This window comes from Abramis brama (assembly GCF_963993115.1).
Source record: "Abramis brama genome assembly, chromosome: 13".
In the NCBI taxonomy this organism is placed as follows: Eukaryota; Metazoa; Chordata; class Actinopteri; order Cypriniformes; family Leuciscidae; genus Abramis; species Abramis brama.
This window is the reverse complement of record NC_139975.1, coordinates 9,116,946-9,139,509: the sequence shown is the minus strand read 5'-3', so window position 1 is coordinate 9,139,509 and position 22,564 is coordinate 9,116,946. Positions and strand designations below refer to the sequence as shown.

The window sequence follows — 22,564 nt, the reverse complement described above, 5'->3', positions numbered from 1 at the left end:
TGGACTGGAATATGACTGGTTTTTGTTCAACCAGGCAGACAGGCATGACATGTGAATGGCAGAACAATGCTATACTATTCTTTTGCTGTCTTAAGAGGTTTTCTCAATATCAAGCGATCACGAATCTTGACTGATTGTGCCTCTGCCAAAAATGTCTTAGTAGTAGATTAGCAGTTTCCAGGAACACTTGCTAATCAATTGATATGACATGTCTCAACATAAAAATCACTGTTAAAAAAAAAAAAAAAAAGGTATAATCAAATACTTTCTTATAAACCCACATTAAAGCAGAACATTGGTTTTAATTAGATTGTGTCTGAAGATCTTCAACAAACTGCAGATCAAAATCTGTTATAGTATGAGCAGGCCCAGATGCAATCTGCAGATGTTTTTTGTGCTAATTTTTTTTGTGAAAAAAACTGAATTCTGCTAAATGGATTTCAACATTGTAAAATGTGTTAAGTCACGTCTTTTATTTGTGTTGTTATTATTACTTATTTATGCCTGTTTATTTATTTGATTACCTTTTTTTCACCCTGAATTTATAATAAAAAATATAAATAAATCACAAAAAAAAAAGAAAAATGGAGAGAAGAGTACTGAACTCCTATTGGTATCTGAGATCAAAATCCCCAAAATAATTAACTCTTTCCCCGCCAGCGTTTTTTAACAAAGTTGCCAGCCAGCGCCAACATTTTTTATAATTTTCATGGCCCCCAGAACATTTTGATGTATGAAAATCTGAACATGCAGTTTATAAAAAGAAAGAAAAGACTCTGCTTTAAAAAAAAAAAAAAAAGTTCCATAAATAAAAAATAAATAAAAAAAAATCAAGTTTTTGTCACAGACTTCTTCTGGATCGGATTCAGAACGATAATAAAAACATAGATGGTATAGATCGCTTCCATCGACACCTCTAAAGCTTGCACAGTCCTATACATCATCCTGGGTCGACATTTCATTTTGTAACATTAGGCAGTTTTGATTTGATTTTGAGTTCTGATTCCGTTGCAGATTCCAATGAGGAACAGAAATACTAAAAACATAAATGTATACCTCATACAATGATATTCTTTAAAATACCATGGTAAATCAATATGGTAATAACACAGTACCAAATTACACAATCAAAGTGTGATGGTATTATCATCCAATAGCATCCCTAGCCTGAACCATGGCAAGTACAACTGAGAAAAGACAAAAAAATCTGATCTCATTCAAATCAATTCCAACATTAGTCAGTACAAATCTGAACTTTTAACACAATCCTTAGAAATGTTATGATTAGCTCAGTATTTTTATATCTAGATAAAATTACCAGGCAGGAGATAACAGGACTGAAGACAGTCAGATGTTTATATCGGTGCCATCTAACACATTCAAAGCGTTGGCTCTAATATAGTCTGAAATCTTACTGTGATGGCAAAATGTTATTTTGTAGCCAAAATCTTAATGGTTGAACAACATTATACAGTGATGCTGTATACCTTTGATAAAAATCACTGATATGTTTTGTAAGCAGCTACTTTCATTAAAAGAGCACAGAGTGGTTCAAGAAAAGAAAGATAAAGCAAACTATCCTACATCCCTCTCCCACCGTATGAGACACTGTCTCATCTAATGAGAAAGGATAGCTAATGTATGGCATTGATTAACTTAATAGAATCTGAAAGGTAAGATGTGCTTGTTAGACTTAGACTGAAGCTTGTAGGTAAGAGAGAGGCCTATGGGAAATAGTAAATCATTTATAAAACTGACAGGGTTTGTGTTTCATTCCTGTTCGTTTCAGAGTCCAATTTTTAATTCCATATCCTTTAAGCCCAGAACAAATCTCTCATGTTTGGTTGAGACAAATCCTTTACTTCTTTCTAGTAAATTCAAGGATAGGTGTTGAGGGTACAAAGTGGCCCATGTAAATGACAAAAAGAAGAAAAAAGAAGCAGAATTAATCAAGAATGTAATTTATCATCGCTGGCAAGTGTGGTGTTTAGCCAAACAACATCAAAACTCCTGAAGCAAATCTGAATCAGTCAAACCACACCTCTCAAAAACGTAATTTAGATTCTCCACATAAATAGGAATTGTGGCTCTTTTTAATGAAGTGAAAACCAATAATGATGGCATTCTAAGTCTATAAAATGTAATAAGTAGTAATAAGAGCCTATGGGTAAAAATCCAATCTCAAAACCCATGAACAAAACTAAGAAAATATGACTTGAACAACATTTAAGTTACAGGTTACTAATGTAACATAACTAATGTTACTACAGATACTAATGCAAACAGGGCCGTTTACGACCATTTTGGCACCCTGGGCGAGATCCATATTAACCCAAACCCAGCACCCCCCAATCTCCAGAAAAAAAATAAATAAATAACTTCTAAACATTGATTTGATGCTTTTTACAAGTTATAGGCTTTTTGTTTCTTATTAAGCAGTGAAATTATTTTCTTTATGTAGGTAAATGATTGAAGTTGCACGTCCAAATGATCATAGAAACACTAAAGTGCAGAGATTTTTTATGAATGAAAATTTCCCAGATTTCGAGTGCGCAGTAGAACACATGGTTCTTAATAGTCCCAATCAGAACACATAGTTCTTAAATTGATTTCTTTTCCAGTTTACTGGATGGCCATTTCTCTCTCCGCCCTATCACTAGTAAGGGTGTGTTCACACTTGAAATGTTTGGTTCGATGAAAAACGAACCCTGGTGCGATTGCACTGTTAGTTAGTGCGGTTCATTTGAATGATCCAAACCCTGGTGTGCACCACTGAAAAAGATGTGTCTCGGTCCACTTCCAAACGAACTCTGGTGCGGTTAGAATGAAATATGAACGCAACTCGGACCAAAGACATATAAATGAACCAAAAACAGGACATGATGTCACAAGATGCGACCCTAAAAGGACAGAATGCTCAAGCATACCTGTTTTTTCTCGTCATAGTTCAGTACAGCCATCAGAACCGCGTCTCCTCACAGCAGTTTGTGTGTGTGAGGAGGGATTCCTGCTGCTGTTTTGACTCCTTTACACATTTAATAAGCACTTCATAAGTTCTCAGCTGGTCAAAATACCATCATATGTAGGCTACGCACATACAACAAGTGAAATACATGTAATAAAAGCAGACTAATCAGGTTGTGAACATATGCCTATGCCTTTAGGTTCAGCATCTTTAGGCTCTGTGCTAAAATGCCAATATGAATGCTAAGCAGACCAAGCCTAAATGTTTTTTGTTTTTTTTTGGTTCGGACCAAACAAACCAAGCGAACCGAACTACAAGTGAACACACCCTTGAAAAAACCTTGCTCCGTGTTCAATCCATGTCAATCAAATGTGCTCCACTGTAAAATTATTTTAGTGTGCATTTAAATAGTAGCCAACATCAACCTCTAGGTGCAACAAAAAATAAATAGCTACTTAGGCTATAATAATAAATAATACCACAGAAAACGTTGAATTTGGTAAACCTTGCATTATGAAACAAAGGTTTTATTGACATTATGTTTTAAACTTTTAAAATCAATTTCATACGGATTATAATTTACCTACAGCTTATATGGTGATCGATGCATTTGATTAGAATGATATGATTTAAAATATTTTATAAAAAAGTAGATGTAGGTATTACTGACCTTTAGATTTTATTTCTACATGTTAACAGTTGGTTTTCTGGACGAATTTTTTTTTTTTTTGCTGTTGTTGTTCTCGAAGCTGTGGTTGTGGCAATGATTAGCCTACCCAACACAAATGTTCAATGTTTTATTTCCCCCATACCACCCATCATTCATTTTTATGCACTAAATATTTGGATTTCTAATCACTGTATTTCTGATAACATTTCAAAAACTCCATCTTTCTTATGCTAATATTCAGCTTAAATGTACTTAACGTGTTGCATTCTTGCAAAAAAAAAAAAAATGCTTGGCGCTCATTGGCACCCCCTCATTGGGACTCATTGGGACCTCCCAACCGCCTAGTTCACCTAGGAACAGCCATGAATGCAAAAGTATAGCCTATATACTTTAAAATGATAATTCAGTTGTGATATGCTGATTTGTTGATTAAAGGTCCCCTATTATGCAAAATTCACTTTTGCATGCTGTTTGGACATAAATGTGTGTTGGCAGTGTGTGCACACAACCAGCCAATAGTGATAAAAATCCACTCACTCCTTTTTTATTAATCCCCATAAATCATCAGCAGTGTCTCCCAACGACCTGTTTTCAGAATGCTGTTTTAGTGACGTCACTAAGGACAGGCCCCGCCCACGAGTGTTGACAGACACTGCTATTAATCCACATAGCTCTCTCTATTTACTCCCGAAATCTGAGGCAGCTGCTGAAGACGAGGTGGAATCATTTTGTTTTTAAAGAAAATGCTCCCTCAACTCTACCGAAATTCGTTTATGTACTTGCGCACTTCTTATAACTTACTGTGTTTACTCAGCTCTTACGGTGATTTTCTGAAGTAAAACTGATGCTTCATCTTTTGTGTGATGTACAATAAACTTTATTAAACTCATCAGTATATGTTTGATCATCATTCGGACCTGATCCGAAACAGCAGACTTGTAGGCTATTAATAATGGATACATACAAGCAGATGACAAATACGTTATAACCGTAATTAAACTACTAAACTATACCTGTTCCATCTCTATACAGCACTCTGACTCTGTAGGCATTATTGTCCGACTCGAAATGAACACTTCTTTACTGAGAGTTTCTGATATTATCATCATTCCGTGAGATGAAATTGTCCTGAGAGACTGAGCGCGAGCTCATGAAGCTCCGCCCCCTGTGCTGTGCAGCAGTAGCTTATTTGCATTTAAAGGGCACACACTAAAACAGCGCGTTTTTCTGAGCCCCAAAAAATGACAATTTAAACATGCTGTAAAAAATTATCTGTTGGGTATTTTGAGCTAAAACTTCACATACACACTCTGGGGACATCAGAGACTTATTTTACATCTTGTGAAAAGGGGCATAATACGGGACCTTTAAATCTTATTTTTACTCAGTTTTGTAATCAATTCTATTACACAAATCTATTTTTGTGTAAAGAGTGATACATTGTTTCGGTATATTTTGATGAATAGAAAGTTCAAAAGAACAGCCTTTATTTGAAATAGTGAAGACATTTATAATGTAACAAATGTTTTGTCACTTTTGATCAGTATAAAGCATCATTGCTGAATAAAAGTATTAATTTCTTTTAAAAAAAAGTTTTGAATGGTAGTGCAAATAAATAAATAAATAATAAATATTTTAAATATAGTACATTATAAATAAAAGCTTTAAAGACATAAAACTACACTAAACAGAAAAAAAAAAAGTTTCTGAATGCAGCACTCATATTCTAGCCAATCAGAAACACAGAGGCAAGTCTTGAAAAATAAAAATCTTGTGATAATGGTATCATACATCTAGCTGAAATAACACAAAAAACTAGTTGATCTATTTCTCTATAAAAAGGTGACCAGCTATTTTAACTGAAGGTGGGACTTTCATTGAGTGCCAAGATTTCTAGTACAAGTAAAAGTAAAAAGTAGCCAAGTATGCTTTTGAAACGGTTAGGCTACACTTAAACTACATTAAAACCCTTAACATAATCTCTGAATAAGGCTGAATAAAAGGCTTTTCACCATATGTCTAAGTCAGCCAAACAGCTACAATAGAGAACATTTGTGAAGCACCAGTGAATCTCAAAGCTCTTTGTACTCTGGGTTAATTCATGAATGAGAGGCTGAGATTGTTATCACCTGAGCTATACATAACCTGATTTGGCATCAAAACACCTATCCAGAGTGTTTGACTACTGGGAGAAATGAATGTGTATGCATTTAACAGTGCAAGATTTAATGTAATGATTCAGAGGGTTGAAGCAGCATGCTTTCGGATGGGTAATTAGGTGGCCTGCGTTGAGACTGAGACAGTGCCAGGACACCTCTACTTTTCCCAGCATGGTGAAGTCTTCAGCAACCACGGTGAGTCAGGGAAAGAAGAAAGGAGATGATTCATAGAGCTCTCAATGAAGACGCTTCGCAGAATGCAAGACAGAAATGTTTCTTACACCAGAAACTGTGAATGTCTGGGGCTGAAACTTGAATTGTTTTCAAAATAGCAGCAAACCACAAACTAAAGGCTGCCTACATAGGTCATGGTGGACTCTACAGATATTTTTAGACATCTCAGAGAAAGAGAGACATGTAAAGAAATAGCTCAGCCAAAAATGAACATCCTGACATTATTTATCCTAATGTTGTTCTAAACCTGTATGCTATTTTTGCCACGGAATACAATGATACATTTTAAAGAAACTTTACTTACTGGTTCATAGTAATCACTACTGTCAAACTCTGACCAGGACAAAAACAAATCCTCCTTAAGAGACCCAAAACTACAGAGCCCCTAAAGGGACCTTCATAAAAATAAAAATATACAGGCTTTCGAGTGCTCACGAGAAACTTTTGCGGCAAGAAACTATCGCATGCTCACGTGTTACAATTTCCGGTTTGCGTTATAGCGTCATTCTTTGTATTGAAGTTTAAAATAGATTTCGATTAATTCATGCGCATCCACATCCATGCTCTTGTTTTCTTCATAGTAAGATGGCAGTGATGCAAATTGTACGCAATCCTGAAATTGTAACGCGTGAGCACGAGATACGTTTCTTGTGAGCACGTGAAAGTCAGTATATTTTTATTTTTGCAAAGGTCCCTTTAGGGGCTCCGTACAAAACAGTAGTCAATGTGACTTTTGAGGTATATGTTCCAAGTCGTCTGAAACCATACAACAAATGTGTAAATATCAATTATTCACTAAAAACAGTTATCTCTGCCAGAGCTCTGAAATGTTATTCTCTATTCAGGCTATGTTGAGAGAAAAACTTAAATTTCAGTCTGTTCCTGGCACAAAAAAACAAAACAAAAACAAAAAACAATCCCAAAACTCCCATAATTTTACGGCTAACAATAACTCTTGATTGAAGCATAGTGTCAAAAACTGTGGTTACCATGACAAACTCATGGTAGAATCTCCAAAAAAAGAATTCCTGCCAAAACTTTTATCGTTTAAAAACTACATAATGTCAGAACTAAAATCTAGAGTGAGGTTACAAAAGTCTGAAGTTGGATTTAAAAAAAAAATAAAATAAAAAAAATTGTGGCTTGCCAAAAATAAAATTTGAGTTGAAAATGTTTTGTTCTTGACACAAAAGTGAAGACAGGAGTACTGTATAACATATTAACTACTTTCAAAGTGCTTTTATGGTTTTATTTCAAAGTGTTATTTTTGGTGTTTGACATGGTCACTATGAAACTTCAAAATTCCCTTTTTACGTTCCACAAAAAAAAAAAAAAGTTTGGAATGACAATTTTAATAAAGATTGACCCTGCTTAGGTTTGTTGTAAATAGTTTCACAGACCTAAAAAAAAATATGAATAAATTCAAAGAATTGTCTTTTGTAAACCATCTGGCAACATCTTGTTTATAGACCATGACTGAAGCTGAAAGGAACATTCAGGGTTAAGTTCAACCTAATGTCTAAGGACAGCATTTGTGGCACGCTGTCAATTACCAAAGCAATCATTTAAATGTATAATGCACTTACTGGAAGCCTTGCAGGCAAGCTGACAGCGGCACGAATCAACGATTAAAATAAACATTAAGTTGTAAATAACCAGGAATATTCCTTTGAAGTTATTAAAACCAGCAAAAATCAATTTACATTCGCAAACTTCCTCACTTTCTCCAGTATGCATTAATCATTATTAACACTGCATTTCTGCACTGCAATTAAATATTATAATTTAAAATGTGCTAAAGATGTATGACAATCACTTGAAGAGCAAGATGGCATGCTGTCCTCTAAGGACAGGATGTGACATAATAAAGAGTTTGGCACTGTATGGCCTTTTATTGCGGTGACATCATATTCAAGGGTTTCAGACACCTCACATAAAGCTTGAAAGAGGTTCACTTCTGCAGTGAGAGCAGAAATTAACAGAAGGCCTTGTTAATTTATATGATCCAGCTCTCAGATCCTTTTGCCCCAAGAGACTCTTGCTGAACATGCAGTACCTCAGCAGGCCGTTTCTGAAAATGTATGAGATTTACACTGAAAACGTATTTGATATGTTTGGCTTTGTTTAGGAGAGGTCAAGAAAGGTTGTAGGACTCAAATTACATTTAACCAGTCTCAAGAGTTGAATTTGTAAGACTCTCACCGTTTTCCTCTCAGTGCTAAAAGACACATCCTTCACTACAGCTCATTCAAAATGCATTAGTACAAAACGCAAACCTGAGTTCATCCTTTTTTGTAAATGAACCAGAAAACATGTTTATAGCCGAAATAATACAATCAAAGTCCTTTTAGACCACCACAAACAGACACACACACACACACATTTACATTGTCTCCATATGCCATTTCACAGAGGCACGAACAGTCAGGTCTCTAAAGAACGACTGTAAGACTAATGAGCCCCCTGGGTTATTATAAACAAAAGAAAGCGACGAGAGGACTACCTTTAAAGGTCTTTGAAACATACTGAAATCCCGTGCTTTCAGGGATTAAAAAAAGTATAGGCTTAAATGAAAAAGTAAATGACACATTTACAGTATTCATTCAATTCCATAGGCAGTGCAAAGTCCCAGAATGAGCAATTCTGTCATGATTAATTATACAAGCATGGAGTCTTAAATCTATTTCAACGGCTTCACTGCTCCTAATGTCCTTGCCAAGAAATGCTACTTCTTTGTCTTTCTGAAATTTGAAATCTCGTCCGCTGCGACCACATTTCACACACAAACCGAGCCTAACGCGAGGGCTGGCATCATATTATTCTCTGTTAAAGTAAAGGGAAGAAAATGAAATGTTTTACCCACACACTTTTCTCAAGCTAGAGGTTGCTAATAAAAATGGTTGCCAAAGGAAGTAGTAAGCATGCTAGTTTTCCAAATGAATATACTGTCATTACAAATACTAAGGTGTGATGCTGACATCTACCCTCAGAAAATAATTACCATGGTAGCTTCTGCCAAAATACCAGTTACTACTGTTATTTTTCTACTGATAAAACATAATAAATTAAAGCTTTTATAAATATTTTTTTGGACTACTGTACCATGGATGAAAAGTCCCAGATATCACTAAAATATGTATCCCAAGAAGTCACATTTATTTCTGTGAAAGCCTTAAGCTTGGTAAACAGCATCTCAATAAAATATGAAACAATGAAATTAATACCTGGTTTCACAGACAAGGTTTAAGGCTACACTGTTAAAAAAAATCTGTAGAAATTACAGTATTATTGGCAGCTACTTGCCAGTAAACTTACTGTAGATTTAAATTGATGTTATTTACTGGCAACAGTTTGCTCAAAGTTAAATGAACATTAAACATTAACAAGTCTTTATCTTTACAGAATAAAACTAAAATAACAGCCTCATGCAAAGCATTCTGGGAACCAAAATCTGAAGGAAAAAAACAGAAAAAGGTTGATGAAGATTTCTGGTTCCCAGAATGCTTTGCATTAGGTTGTTATTTTATAGTTTTATTCTGTAAAGACAAAGACTTGTTAATGTTTAATGTTCATTTAACTTTGAGCAAACTGTTGCCAGTAAATAACATCGATTTAAATCTACAGTAAGTTACTGGCAAACAGCTGCAAAACTACAGCAATTTTTTTACAGTGTAGTCCCAGACTAAAGTGCATGTTAAAGCTGTCTTAACTGAAAGCAACTTGTACTGACATATCTTAAACTATTGGAGCCTTCACGTGCTATGGTAATTATGGTAAATACAAAAAGCCGATGTGGAAAATGCACATGAACACCCCCTCATGTGGTATTTTCCACTGGGCAGCTCGTAGAATATTTTGATGCACGAGTTGCCGAGATGAGATAACCTTTGACCTTTTCAAAATGGCGGAGAGCAAGGCAAGAGTCGTGAATGGTAAGCATTGTACACAACTAAACGTTTTTTGCTACTGTTAGCGGATAGTTTTTGTAGCCTATGCAATGTTGTGTCATTAACAATTGTAATATAATGCGTTAACACTCAGTGTCAGTTTTAAAAATACCGTTATGGTTTGGTGTTACCTTCCCAGAGCAGATGCTAGCTAGCAGTCAATAGGAGCCTCCTAGTAATGAGCGGTCAGGCAATTTACTCACGTGAATGCATTTTGTCTGTAGTGTACGCCAGCGACACCATGATTTACTGGGACCAGGAGATGATCCAGCCCATAACTTGAGCTGGTAGGAAAGATTAGGCTAGTAGCTATGCTTCACATAAGGGTAGACCTAGCGTTTGCAGCTAAAACAGAAATATTAGCTCTATTAACTCCCTTGTCCTTAAAAAAAAAAATCTCTACTATTCATGATCTAGAAAATACACAGCATATTATTTACCATTTGAGTTTTGATAAATCATCTTCTTGCTGTAGCAGATGACTTAAGCAATCTAAAATTGTTTTAGCCAAATAACAGGTCTGGATCTGTGAGTCCATCTTTTCCCTACATTATGACAACAAAAGCACTTGAACACAACACACTGGTAAATACCAGTTCACAAGTGGAAAATATCATCTTTTCCATAGCACGTGAAGGCTCCATATGTCAGTGCCATTGTTTTGCCTCAAGATGAACACCAGTAATGTTTTTTTAGGAGGCATGTTTATAAAAGTTACTTAAATGTCCTCATTTAACTAAGGCCTAATCCTGGCTTAATTTAAGCCCTGTCTGTAAAACCAGGCCTATAAATACAGAAATATAAAACTATTAAAACAAAATAAGTTAATATTCAGTGAACACTTCAAATAACATACTGAAATGTTACATTTGTGACTGAATTCTTCCTTATGATGTACTGATATATTTACATTTTTTAATATGAACATTGTGTCCGTAATAAACACTGAATAAATAAGTTTTTTTTTTTTTTTTTTTTTTTTTTTTAACAGTATGAAAATTGTTTCCCCCACTGCTAGACATTTGTCAAAACAAACAGAGCTATGAGACACTTAGTTTTGGCTATTGCTTGTTGATTCTGGCAAACAGCTCAGTAAGCTGACAGGAAACAACGCGGCACTGATTGTCATGAAATCGACAAAGTTTATTTTTATGCGACATTGCATTTTTACACGGTATCTGGAGCTGGCACAATAGACACTTCGCAAGAAGCTTTTAGATTCGGTTTATGTATCTGTTTATTCATGACAGTGGTGGCTAATACCATATTTCCATCATTTTACTGCAAACAATAACAATAAATGTAGTATAGTGGTAGATACAGTACTGTGGTTACCATATAGTAAGGGTACAGCCTCCAGAAAGGCTATTTCTTAAGAATGTTATTTTAAAACCATAAAATGTCAATACTAAAATATAGAGTGGGGTTACAGAAGTCAGCAAAGTGTAAAAATCAAATATTCAGATTTTAAATATCCTTCTTGTCTCTGAAAAGGGTGAGCAGATGTTTTGAGTTCCCTTGATGAGTGAAGGCTGAGCTACGGCCAGTGTTGACTCAGTTAAAATTGCCAGCCTGAGGCGCAACTGCATGGAATATGAACGTAATGAGGAAAGGTCAATAGGTCGTCTTCCCTGTCAACATCATCACTTCAAGAGGACACGTTTTGGCCGCCTCTCAGCCAACCCGCCCTCAAATATCCTTGCCATTAGAGAGTTCATACCACCTCCAGCCTGCCTGAAGTACTTTGTATTGACTTGAGCCAGGCTCGAGTAATCACATCATGCTAATGCTAAAACACATAGGCCAACATACTGTTTATATTATGTTACATAATGCCACATGGAAATCTTTCGTACACAACAAAGAAAATTTACTACTTTTTTTTCTTAAGAAAATGTCAAAAAAATGGCATGGCTTTCTGCTATGCAGTTCCTAAAGCATTCTGAGTGTTTCTAAAGACTGTTGCTATGTGGTTGCTCGAGTAGTTGATAACAGACCCCACCCTCTTTATGATGATAACCATAACAACAGTTATATATCACAAGTACTGTCATTATGTATCACTTTATTATAGATGTATGTCACAAATATAACCACAAAAAAATGATATGGAGAAAAAAATATTTGTTTAAAAAGTCTCAAAAGTCTGAAAACTAAATATTAATTGACGTAATAATTTAGCATACATTTGGGATTTCTTTAAAGAAAAACTCACTATTTTAGGTAATATTAATGCCGGAACATATTGCTAACTGAAGGTTAATACTTATGTTATACTATTTTGTTTTTCAAATCCATAACTAGAGCTGCACGATTCTGGATAGATTGAAATTCATTCATTCATTTTTTTTAATATTTTTTTTCCAAGATTCTCCCACGATTCTGAACAGACAACTAAAGAAAATAACATGCAATTTACTCTGACAAATGTTAATTGCTGCAGTCTATTTAAAATGAGTAATGAATCTGAATGAATCATTTAAAAAAAAAAAAAAAAAAACGGTTTGAAAGAATGGTTCAATGACTCTCATAAAAGCTGCCTCCCAATTCAGAGGCTGCATCCTTCGAAGGCCGACTGCATCACAGCAGCACAACGAAGGCTGTTCCAATTCGAAGGCTCCTTCAATACGACCTTCCAAATGTATCCTTCGTATCCCGTGAAACCGCGCCAGTGATGACAGGATTTTTTGAGAAGACAGAAGTATTGGGTTTCAACTTACTCAAATATCAACCGATACAAATGTAAAAAAACAACGAAAAAAACAACACCTTTAAAGCGGTTAAAGATATAGTTTATACTCTTTATTAAACACAGAAATAGAGAACATATTCATGGTGAACATATTCAGATTGTGAACCCTGTTTTGTTTTCAGAGTTTAATATAATTTAAAAAAAAAATCCATATCAAATGATACCATCACTCAATGGCAGCTGTCACAGTTGCTAGGTGACAAGAACAAACCTTCATATGCTAGACTGTCCCATTTAACACTACTCGTTCGAGCTTCGTGGCCTTTGAAGTTTGCGTCCTTCAAAGGATGCAGCTAAATAGTTCACTTGTTTCATTACTGAATGAATCAGCGTTTCTGAACGAATCTCTTGAATGTTAAAAAAATGTATTTGTCATTGAATCATTCAGTCCCTTGTCACCACCTGGTGGCGTAATAATAAAGCACCCTGTTACTTTCAAAAGTTGATTTACTCCATTTTGATCACTTCCATAGACATTAGTTTTTATATTCAAACTATAAACTTTTATCCAAGTTCTTCTGTGATATGAATATTTGTAACAAATAATAATACTGTGTGGTTGAAAAGACTGGTGAAGCTGTTTCATACATGACAACTGCTCTCTCTGGGTCAGCGCAGATTTGAATGTTTGTTGTGATCGTACTTGTCAAAGGTGTAATGAACACAGGCGGATCGTTGTCATTTAGGAATAAGATTGCGTGGGTGTTTGAATCGACATTGCGATCTTTTAACGATTAATCGTGCAGCTTTATCCATTACCCTGAGCAAAAAAAGTTATAGAGTTAAGAGTTTAAACATTCTTGTATGATCAACCTCCTCTCCTTCCCAAAGTTCACAAAGAAACCTCAATCACCTCCAATATCAATATCTCTTAGTGCCAAAAAAGCTTTGCCTTAATACCCAGAGGTCTAATACATTGAATCCCAGAAAAGCATGTTTGCCTTCATGATTATAATTAGCCAAGAACAGCAAAGACAATTTTGCACTTTGAACTCAGAGAACTCAATGGTCAAGAGTACATTAAGCTGCACAAAACTCATCCAGATTAGCCGTTTGTGTAAGAGACAGGCTGAACTCGAGAGTCTTGAAGTGGGCAAAATATCAATATGATGCCGTCATTTCTTTTGATGCTGGACCAGTTATGCAGTTCAAAAGAAAGCTCCGCCCTTACTTGTATTATGGGCTGACAGAGCGTTCTATCTACATCACGGTAGTAGTCAAGACAACGCTCCCTCGTGGAAGCCCTCTGGAAGTCTCGTGTGCTGCTGCACGGCGCATACAAATAACAAAGCTCTGGAAGCAACTTAGACAAAGGCTACAAAAGGCCCCAGAGGACTTGTATAAAAGGCGGGGATTGAGCACCTCCGTGTTTAACTCTACTCTGTCGTTGATTGATGGCCAATTAAACAGTTAGAGAGTTATTGATCACAGGAGAATGAAGAGCATCCCCAAACAACCTTAAATATGCTGGTTGATGAACCACAGATGGGCTGAGAGCAAGCAGAGCGACACAGGAAATTTTTCATGTTTATGTTCGCCGTTGCCACTGAATAAACCCTATGGAGTAATAATAGTTGGAGAAAAAAAATACGCTTTTGTTGCATTACTATTGCGGTATGAGGCAAAGTGCTCGAGTCTATTGAGTATTCAAGCAAATGGTTCATCATTAAAGCGGACAGATCTTACTTAGATCTTGCAGTCTGCGAGTCAAGCCAAAAGCACCTTGGGAAATGCACTCTTATCTCTTCGGGGAGGGGCATTCACCCAAGGCTTTCATAGACTCTAGTGCTCACAATGTGCTGAGAAGCAGTGTCTGCACATTAAAGGCATCTGCTCTCAAGGTCAACAGTACTCCAGCTTTCTCTGGCCACTGACAGCACCTCAGGGAAGAACACGATTAGTCTCTCTGGTGACAGCGCTGATCTTTGGTTCCTCCTGCTGACCGCATCCTTTCTGAAGGGCGTCGCAACGCTTGCAGGAAGGAGCAGGTGTTGGAGCCCAGGATAGGACCAAAGGGGTCTGGAGAAAGCATCCGTTAGCATTCACGTTCATTTCAAAAATGCTCTTTTAACATTTCTGGGTTTCTCAGAAGTGGAAGTCATCATAGTTGAGAAAACTTCTATAATTGTTAACGGAAACTACAACAAATAATTTTTGCATTCCCATTTGCCCCAACAGCAAAAGAAAACATTCCCAATAGAGTTTCCATCCTATTTCTAAAAATAGAGACACTGATTACATTGATCAGAACAGAGAAAGATCAGCTGTTGTATTAGGGTGCTTTCACACTAGCATCCAGGTTTCATTGGCGTCAGAGTTCGGTTCTTTTGAATGATGTGAATGCTGTTTTCAGAGTTCAGGTGCGCACCGGCAAACCATACCTGAGTCTGAATAAAAAAGACATATCTGAGGTATGAACATATCTGAGGTATGAACTCCAGTATGGTCCATTGCTAATATGCAATCCTTCTAAATCGCGAAAGAGAACCGTTATTGATGATGTACAATTTGATAAAACTGTGTTTGATTGCGTTCTCACTCGCTTTCCTGACAAGCGTGACTGACACTGCAAGCAGAGAGAATGTGGCCATTAGCAGAAATGGACTCCTGCATTCTTTAGAGCATTTGCAGTACTTTAGTGGCAGATAGACACAAGTGGCGTTATGTGCTGACACTTTGAAAATGAAACCAAAAGGTTCAAAAATCAAATTATAAAAATGAGGTGAGCAACGCTATGCATTTTGTCGCCTTCTCCTGCGTCGTTGTTACCAAGCAACAAGATACTGCTGCTTTGATTATGCAAATGCACCGTGGTTTGGATTCAAATAATATAATGTGAACACAATCCAGGAGGAGGCGGAGCAATCGAACCTAGTATGAAAGCACCCTTGAAACACTTGTGCTGCAGTGTTAACTAGTTTTCTGTAATTTAATGCAAAGGTAATACAACACAAAGTATATTGGAATAAATGTTCATATTTAAAAACAAAAACAAAAACAAACTTGAAACTGTGGAAACACAGTTTTTCCCAGTCTGTGAAAAGGGTCCATGGTGGCTGCATTTGTTTTGAAATCTTTGCTATCCTGCCTTGTGATGAAAGACAACAGACAGTGTGAAAAATCCATTTCACAACTTTTAAGACATTCCAAAAATACACGGCAGGCGTAACCATAGCAAAAGTTATGCGTTTTAAAATGAAAATGCACTAATGTAAACGTATGTATTCCACAGTCTGCTCGGGAACCGATGCTCTCAAACCAAATATATAGTTATTTTGGTGAGTATATGGCTTGACGGCAGGAAGGAATAAACAATTTTTTAACTTTGCTTTTCAATAATAAAAGATAGTGTGTCAATTCAATTAAAAATCCACATATCACATATTTTAAAATATTACAGAATTCATTGAAGCCTGTTTGTCATGTATAATACACCGACCAATCGCTATCTGGCACAACAAGTTCAAATTTCATTGGACAATGTGAAGTGGAGCGGTAATTTTCCAGTCATTCATAAATCGTTTGAAAATTAGCTGGACAGACGAATTTACATTTATGAAGCGATCTGAATCTGGATGGATGCTAATTGACTACAAAGCAACGCACAAAACCAGCACCAAAAGTCGCATTAATGGTAAGTAGTATTAAAGTCACTTTTTATTTAGTCTATGCATATTGATACACCGTTTACCATTTGATCAAACTATCATAGTTGGTTAAATGAAGCCAGGCCTACAGGCCTATTATGTGAAGTGTAGGCGGACAACAACATGCGAAATGGTGACGTGAAAGGACTTTAACATTTTTGATAATTATGCAGCAATAGTATAATAGTACAGTAGCCTACTATAATAGTAGTATCTTATGTGCATCAAGCCTGCATTTATTTGATCAAAAATACAGAAAAATGTTATTACAATTTAAAATTATGGTTTTCTATTTTAATATACTTTAAAAAATATAATTTATTTCTGTGATGCAAAGCTGGATTTTCAACAGCCATAACTCGATAATAAATCTTCAGTGTCACATGATTTTTCAGAAATCATTCTAATATGCTGATTTATTATCAATGTTAGAAACAGTTTTTTTTTTTTTTTTTATTCTAATTGCATATACGTATATATATATGCCCCTTTTTTACATTTGAGCCCCTCCCCCCAAAAAACACCACGTCACCCCTTTAACAGAAGTCTACAAGTGTATGAGTGAAGCGAAAGGGCACATTTCCGAGATCTGATGCAGTCTGATGGGAGACTTCCCCCACCCCAAAGGTTCATGTCACACTTTCTCATTTTCTCTGCCTCGCCTTTCTTTCCCTATTTGCATTTGACACTTATGGAGAAGACATATATAGCACCGCAAGATAAGAAAAGACCACATTTGTCATCAAATGGAACATGCTCTTGGATTATGGAAAGCCAGCTGCTGTTGACTTACACTGTTTGCCTTTTCCTCATCTCTGTTACACCATTTCACATTGCCTCTCCATTCATCAAAATCAAATACGGCTCAACGTATATTATATACAGTACATGTGTAGAAACTGTGTGAGTGGTAGAAATACACCCTCTATTTAAAAAAAAGAAAAAAAGAAAACAGGATAAGGCGGTTGTAAAAATTGCAACGTGGCCGGCAATGAGTGAAATGAAACAACAAAAATGGATTTAATTACATTCTGCTTTGGAGCGCTTGTTGCGACTCCAAAATAACACTGCTCTCAGACATTAATCTGTTCTAATCTTTCATTTTTCTGAAATTTTCTATTGCTTGATTTTTTGGGTTCTTGTACATCATGAAAAGTCATTGGTTAGTATAACGTACAGAGACCTCTCTTTACATCCATCATTTGACTTTATATCACAAGCAAAAGGGCAAAAATCGTTTTCCACATTTCTCTTTCCTTTTTAGAAATGCACATGACCATGAAAATAGTCCAAATACCGTATAGTGACAATCTGGTATGGTTTAGTAGTTCAAGGCTTAAATAACATTCAACTTTAAATATTAAAGTTGAATTGATTTAAACCTAACAAAAGACAAGACCACCAAAATGCTAGCATCATCCTAATTGCAATAATCCAACAAATTAGAGTAAAAATCACATCACTGGGGTCTGAGGGGCCTTTGAAAAGCTTCTTACCCACATAAGAAAGCCTCAGTTTACTGCACCCCAGAACCCAACCCTTCCAGTGAACAACCAAGCACACTCACACCAGTGCCAAAAATCTCTGAGACAAGCCCACCACAAAATTCAACCACAAAAATCCCCTGCCTCTTTCTCACACAGAAAGAAAAAACAGCAAACCCATTACATATCTATTTTTCCAAAGAGCTGGGAACAAACAAGAAACCATACTTTACTGCGAGTTGATTGCATGACTGGATTACTGTACTTTCAGATTGTGCACTGAATTTGATGAAGCTGAAGTATGCTCTGTATGTAACATGACTACATTCCTGTATATACTATACACAATTGTTGTTAAGTACAATTTAACCACAAATAAACAACTTTAGGATTGCAGGTCTGTTCTAATAAAATCATTGGGTTTATTTGCCATCAAAGCTAAATGCATATAAGAAAATGCAATAAACTATGTAACAGTGCTTAGATAGCAAAATCAATGTGGGCTTATCAACATTTAAAATAAAGAAACCTTTTCCAATTCCATGTCTTTTGTTGTTGATTATTATTTATTTTTTCATATTAAAGGAATAGTTCACTTAAAAATTAAAATTCTGTCATAATTTACTCGAGTTGTTTCAAACCTGTATGAATTTCTATCTTCTGCTGAACACAAAAGATGACATTTTGAAGAATATCGGTAACCAAACAGTTGATCGACCCAATTCATTTTTAAGTGAACTATTCCTTTAATAATTTTGCATATTAACAGCATGTATGACAGTATGTATTTCTGTGTAAAAAAAAAAAAAAACAGTATTAGAATAAGAATATTTTGCTACAATAAATAATTTTGGTACTGTATTGGGTCAACATAAAATCCTGAAGCAAGACCAATAGAGCCACTAACACAGGCTAAAGTATAAACACACACACACACACACACACACACACACACACACACACACACACACACCACAAACATAATGTGCTGATTCCTTTTGTCTACAGACTGATGAAAACCCTCCTGTCGGGTCAACGGTAGCTGATCTCCCTGAAGGCAGCACATTGTTCATGGAAGAGCTATATTCTGTCTCTTGTGTTCTCTCTGATGAAGACTGACAGGGCGACCTTTATTTTTGACCGGATTATGTTTCAGGGGAAAGACAAGTTGGCTTTTTATATATATATATAGGAAAATTCACCGTCAGCATGTTTCTCCCTGGCGAGAGCACCTTGTGTGATCTTCGGACTAACAATGTCTGCGAGCACACGTGCTTCCATAATTTCCCCTCCATCCAATTTACATTTCCTCATCTTTACAAGTCTGGAGAATGAGAAAGTTCTTGTCTGATCTTTTCTCACTCGGAAGCGAAGCTGGATAAGTGTCCTTGACAAATTAAACAGAGCATGCAAAGATGGTGCAGGGCATTTTTCATGACGCCATGATGTAAAAAAAAATGCTTAATTTGAAGGGACGTTTGAATAAATGGAACTGTATTTCTTTCTGTCACTTTACCTCGTCTTAATTTGTGTGAAATCCTTCTCTAATGAATTCACAAGAAAATACCTTCTTAATTCAGTTCCCTAACATAGTGTTTCCTAAAGCAAGGCTAAAAACACAACATTTAACAAGTTAGCCCTCTGTCCACAGCGAAGAGGAGGGAAAACAATTTTAACAAGTGAGAATTTTTTTTACGGTGCTCTCAGGATACTCATCAGCGGTCCCCAGCTGGGCTCTATGGTGATGATTACTCTAAGACCTCCAGAAGCGCAACCCAACTTTCCCACAGTCATGTTTCCCACAGCCAAGACCTACCTTCCTTCTCTTACTCTCTTGACACAATGTAATACAAATCTCGGCAAGCCCAAACTGGTCAATGCAAACGTGTTGTGGGTAGACTAGGTCAGTGTTTCCCAATTTTTTTTGTTTTATGGTCATCCACACCCCTTCATCCATACCAAATGCAGCCCAAAATGAGTTAATTTCAACTGATATTACACTGGACATAATTTATCATCATTACTAATATTATTAAAATGGTTATTAAAATCGTGTGTAGATCAATTATGCATTATTTTTGAACCTATAGGTTTACATCCTTGAATTTCTGTTTTATAGGTTCAGTAAAGGAAAAAATCCAAGTTCCCCAGGGCTGCACGCATCCCTGGTTGGGAAACACTGCACTAGACGAGTGTGATTCTGTAACTGTAATTATGTCCAGGCATTGACAACAGGTTAATGTGCTATTTGATGTTATTATAATACGCAACATTCTTTGTTTCATTCCTTTTTCAGTATGAATGTGCACAAAAACAATGACAACACAGTAAACAAAGGTTTGCATTAAATTTCCCCCATTAAAAAGATGCAACAAATAAATCTTTATATGCATATCCACACTGATTCTTATGTAGAAACACATAAGCTGGGTATTTAAGAAATGCTCAAGACTTAATTTTTGTTGTGGGAGAAGTAACAAACAGTGATTATTTGAGAACCCGACAATGTGGCATTTTGCTGGCTTGGCAAATAAATATAGCCTATAAAAACAAGTGTTCATTGTGAACATATACATTTAGAACGTTTCATAATTATTAAAGCTTTAAACGTCAAGTAAAGCTGTACTTCTTCATTTGTATGGCTACAATGGGTAGCCAAGATAAGTGCAAGATGTGTGATGGGAGGAGAGCACGATTATTTGTGCACGTTCTTTTCCACTGAGCTGACCACGACTACATGATTTACCTCATTTTATATATCTGCACACAACAAATATGCCCTGCACCGTTCAATGATCGCCAGAGCTCACTGTACTTCGCAAAGCTGTCAAAAACACTGCCAATGCAGCAAGAACGGATGAATGTCGCCGCGTGGAAATGTGCGCGTGTCCACTTCATTCAAGCTGACGCTCACGGAAATGTAACATGCAATACAGGGTGCAATACTCAACCTTATGTAGGCTATTAGTTTAAAGCCTATGGCTTACATTTCTGGTCATTTTGAATTAAACAAACCCTTGGTTTTCTGTAGCCTTCATATTTGTTGGAACAGTGTCTTGCTCGCGCCGTGAATCTCGTGCTCGCAGAAACATGTCAATCAAACTTACTGCACGTTCAAGTTCTTAAATAGGTTCTTCACGTCTGTTTCTTCGCGGTCTGGTTATTAAAAGTAGCAATAATATCGCAACTTGGATCAAATGACATATTACAAGTGAACACCGTGAAATATTATATTGTTATTCGTGAAACCACATCACAAAAGGAGCCGGCTGCTGGGTGTAAAGCAATTACGCCCTGCTTACACATGGCTTTATCAGTCGCAACTGAAAGATACGTTTAAACATTAATTAAACTCACCAATGAAGGTAAATCCGGACGAAAACAAGCAGATCCATGTGAGTACAAGCCCGGATCTCCAGAGGACAAAGGGACCCAGGTGTAACGGCATCTTTATCACCTTCTTGTTCAGTTTAAGTCAGTAATATCAACTGAATGAGCTGCGAGGAGTATCTGCTTTATGGCTGGGTTTAGTTTTTAAAATATTACACCGATCAGCGCATTTATAAGTCCTTTTTCAACACGTATCCTCTTCCTGTACCTTGGCCATCAGTGCGTCTTCGTTGCTCAGAGACAGCAGCGCATCACAGGTGTGGTAAATAAAGACGCCACTCTAATTTCTTCAGCTCCACTCACCCACATACACACTCCAGACGTGTGAAGAGAGAGAGAGTGCAAACGTCCTCACTCTTATTCGTCTTCTCACTCTCCGTTGCAGAATACTTGCTCCGGTAAAGAGAACGGTGTGTATATTGGCTTCAGCGCGCGAACATCTGCTGCTACAGCAATGCAGGAGTGAGGAGACGCGATGTATAGAGCAGTGAGGGAGCAAAACCCGGAGCGGAGTCCGGTCCCTTCACTGGAACGGAGTGTGGAGAGCCATGGATACGACGCGTCATGTAAGTGAACAAGTGATTTAAACCGCTTAGTGTTTAAACAGACGAGAGCGGGGCAATTTGTCACACTTTTACGAAAGTTTTATAGCATTTAGTCGTGGCTGCAAAAAATCTTGGTAAAGCCAAAAAAAAAGAAAAAAAGAAAGTTCATTAAACACGTTGCCATTTTGTGTTAAATGGATAGTTCACTCAAAAAAGAAAATTCTGTCGTAATTTACTCACCCCCAAGTTGTTCCAAACCTGTATGCATTTCTTTCTTCTGCTGAACACAAAATAATATATTCTGAAGAATTTTGGTAACCAGACAGTTGATGGACCCCATTGACTTCCATAGTATACAAAAATACATCAACTGTTTGGTTGCCCATATTCTTCTAAATATCTTTGTTTGTGTTCAGCAGAAGAAAGAAATGCATACAGGTTTGGAACAACTTGAGGGCAAGTAAATGAAGACAGAATTTAAATTTTTGGGTGAACTAACCTTTTAACAGCGCATGTTGTCACACTGCTGTGTGTGCTTTTACTAATGTAGCCTGAGACTATTCTAGGCTTGTCAGCTCAACAGTTCAAAAATACACAAAAATACACAAAACAGTAAATATTTAAGAAGGATCTGCACAAATGTTAAATCATTGTTTTAACCCACAAAATAATAATTTGTTGGCTATAGATGTAGCCCTATCATATTTTAAACATTGTATAATTTTAGTTGTTTGACATCAAACCTTATAGTTGACATACAGCCCTTGTGAT

The 22,564-nt window shown here is 36.4% G+C and overlaps 1 protein-coding gene across 1 annotated transcript in view; it reads right to left on the bottom strand.

The window, feature by feature from the left end:
* Positions 1–21,347, bottom strand: part of unc5a (unc-5 netrin receptor A) — a 183,232-nt gene extending 161,885 nt beyond the window's left edge. The window contains exon 1 of the mRNA XM_084132204.1: positions 21,216–21,347. Coding sequence (XP_083988330.1) covers positions 21,216–21,306 — 91 coding nt within the window. The 5' untranslated portion in view covers positions 21,307–21,347. The remainder of the gene's footprint in view (positions 1–21,215) is intronic.
* Between the last annotated feature and the right edge of the window lie 1,217 nt (positions 21,348–22,564).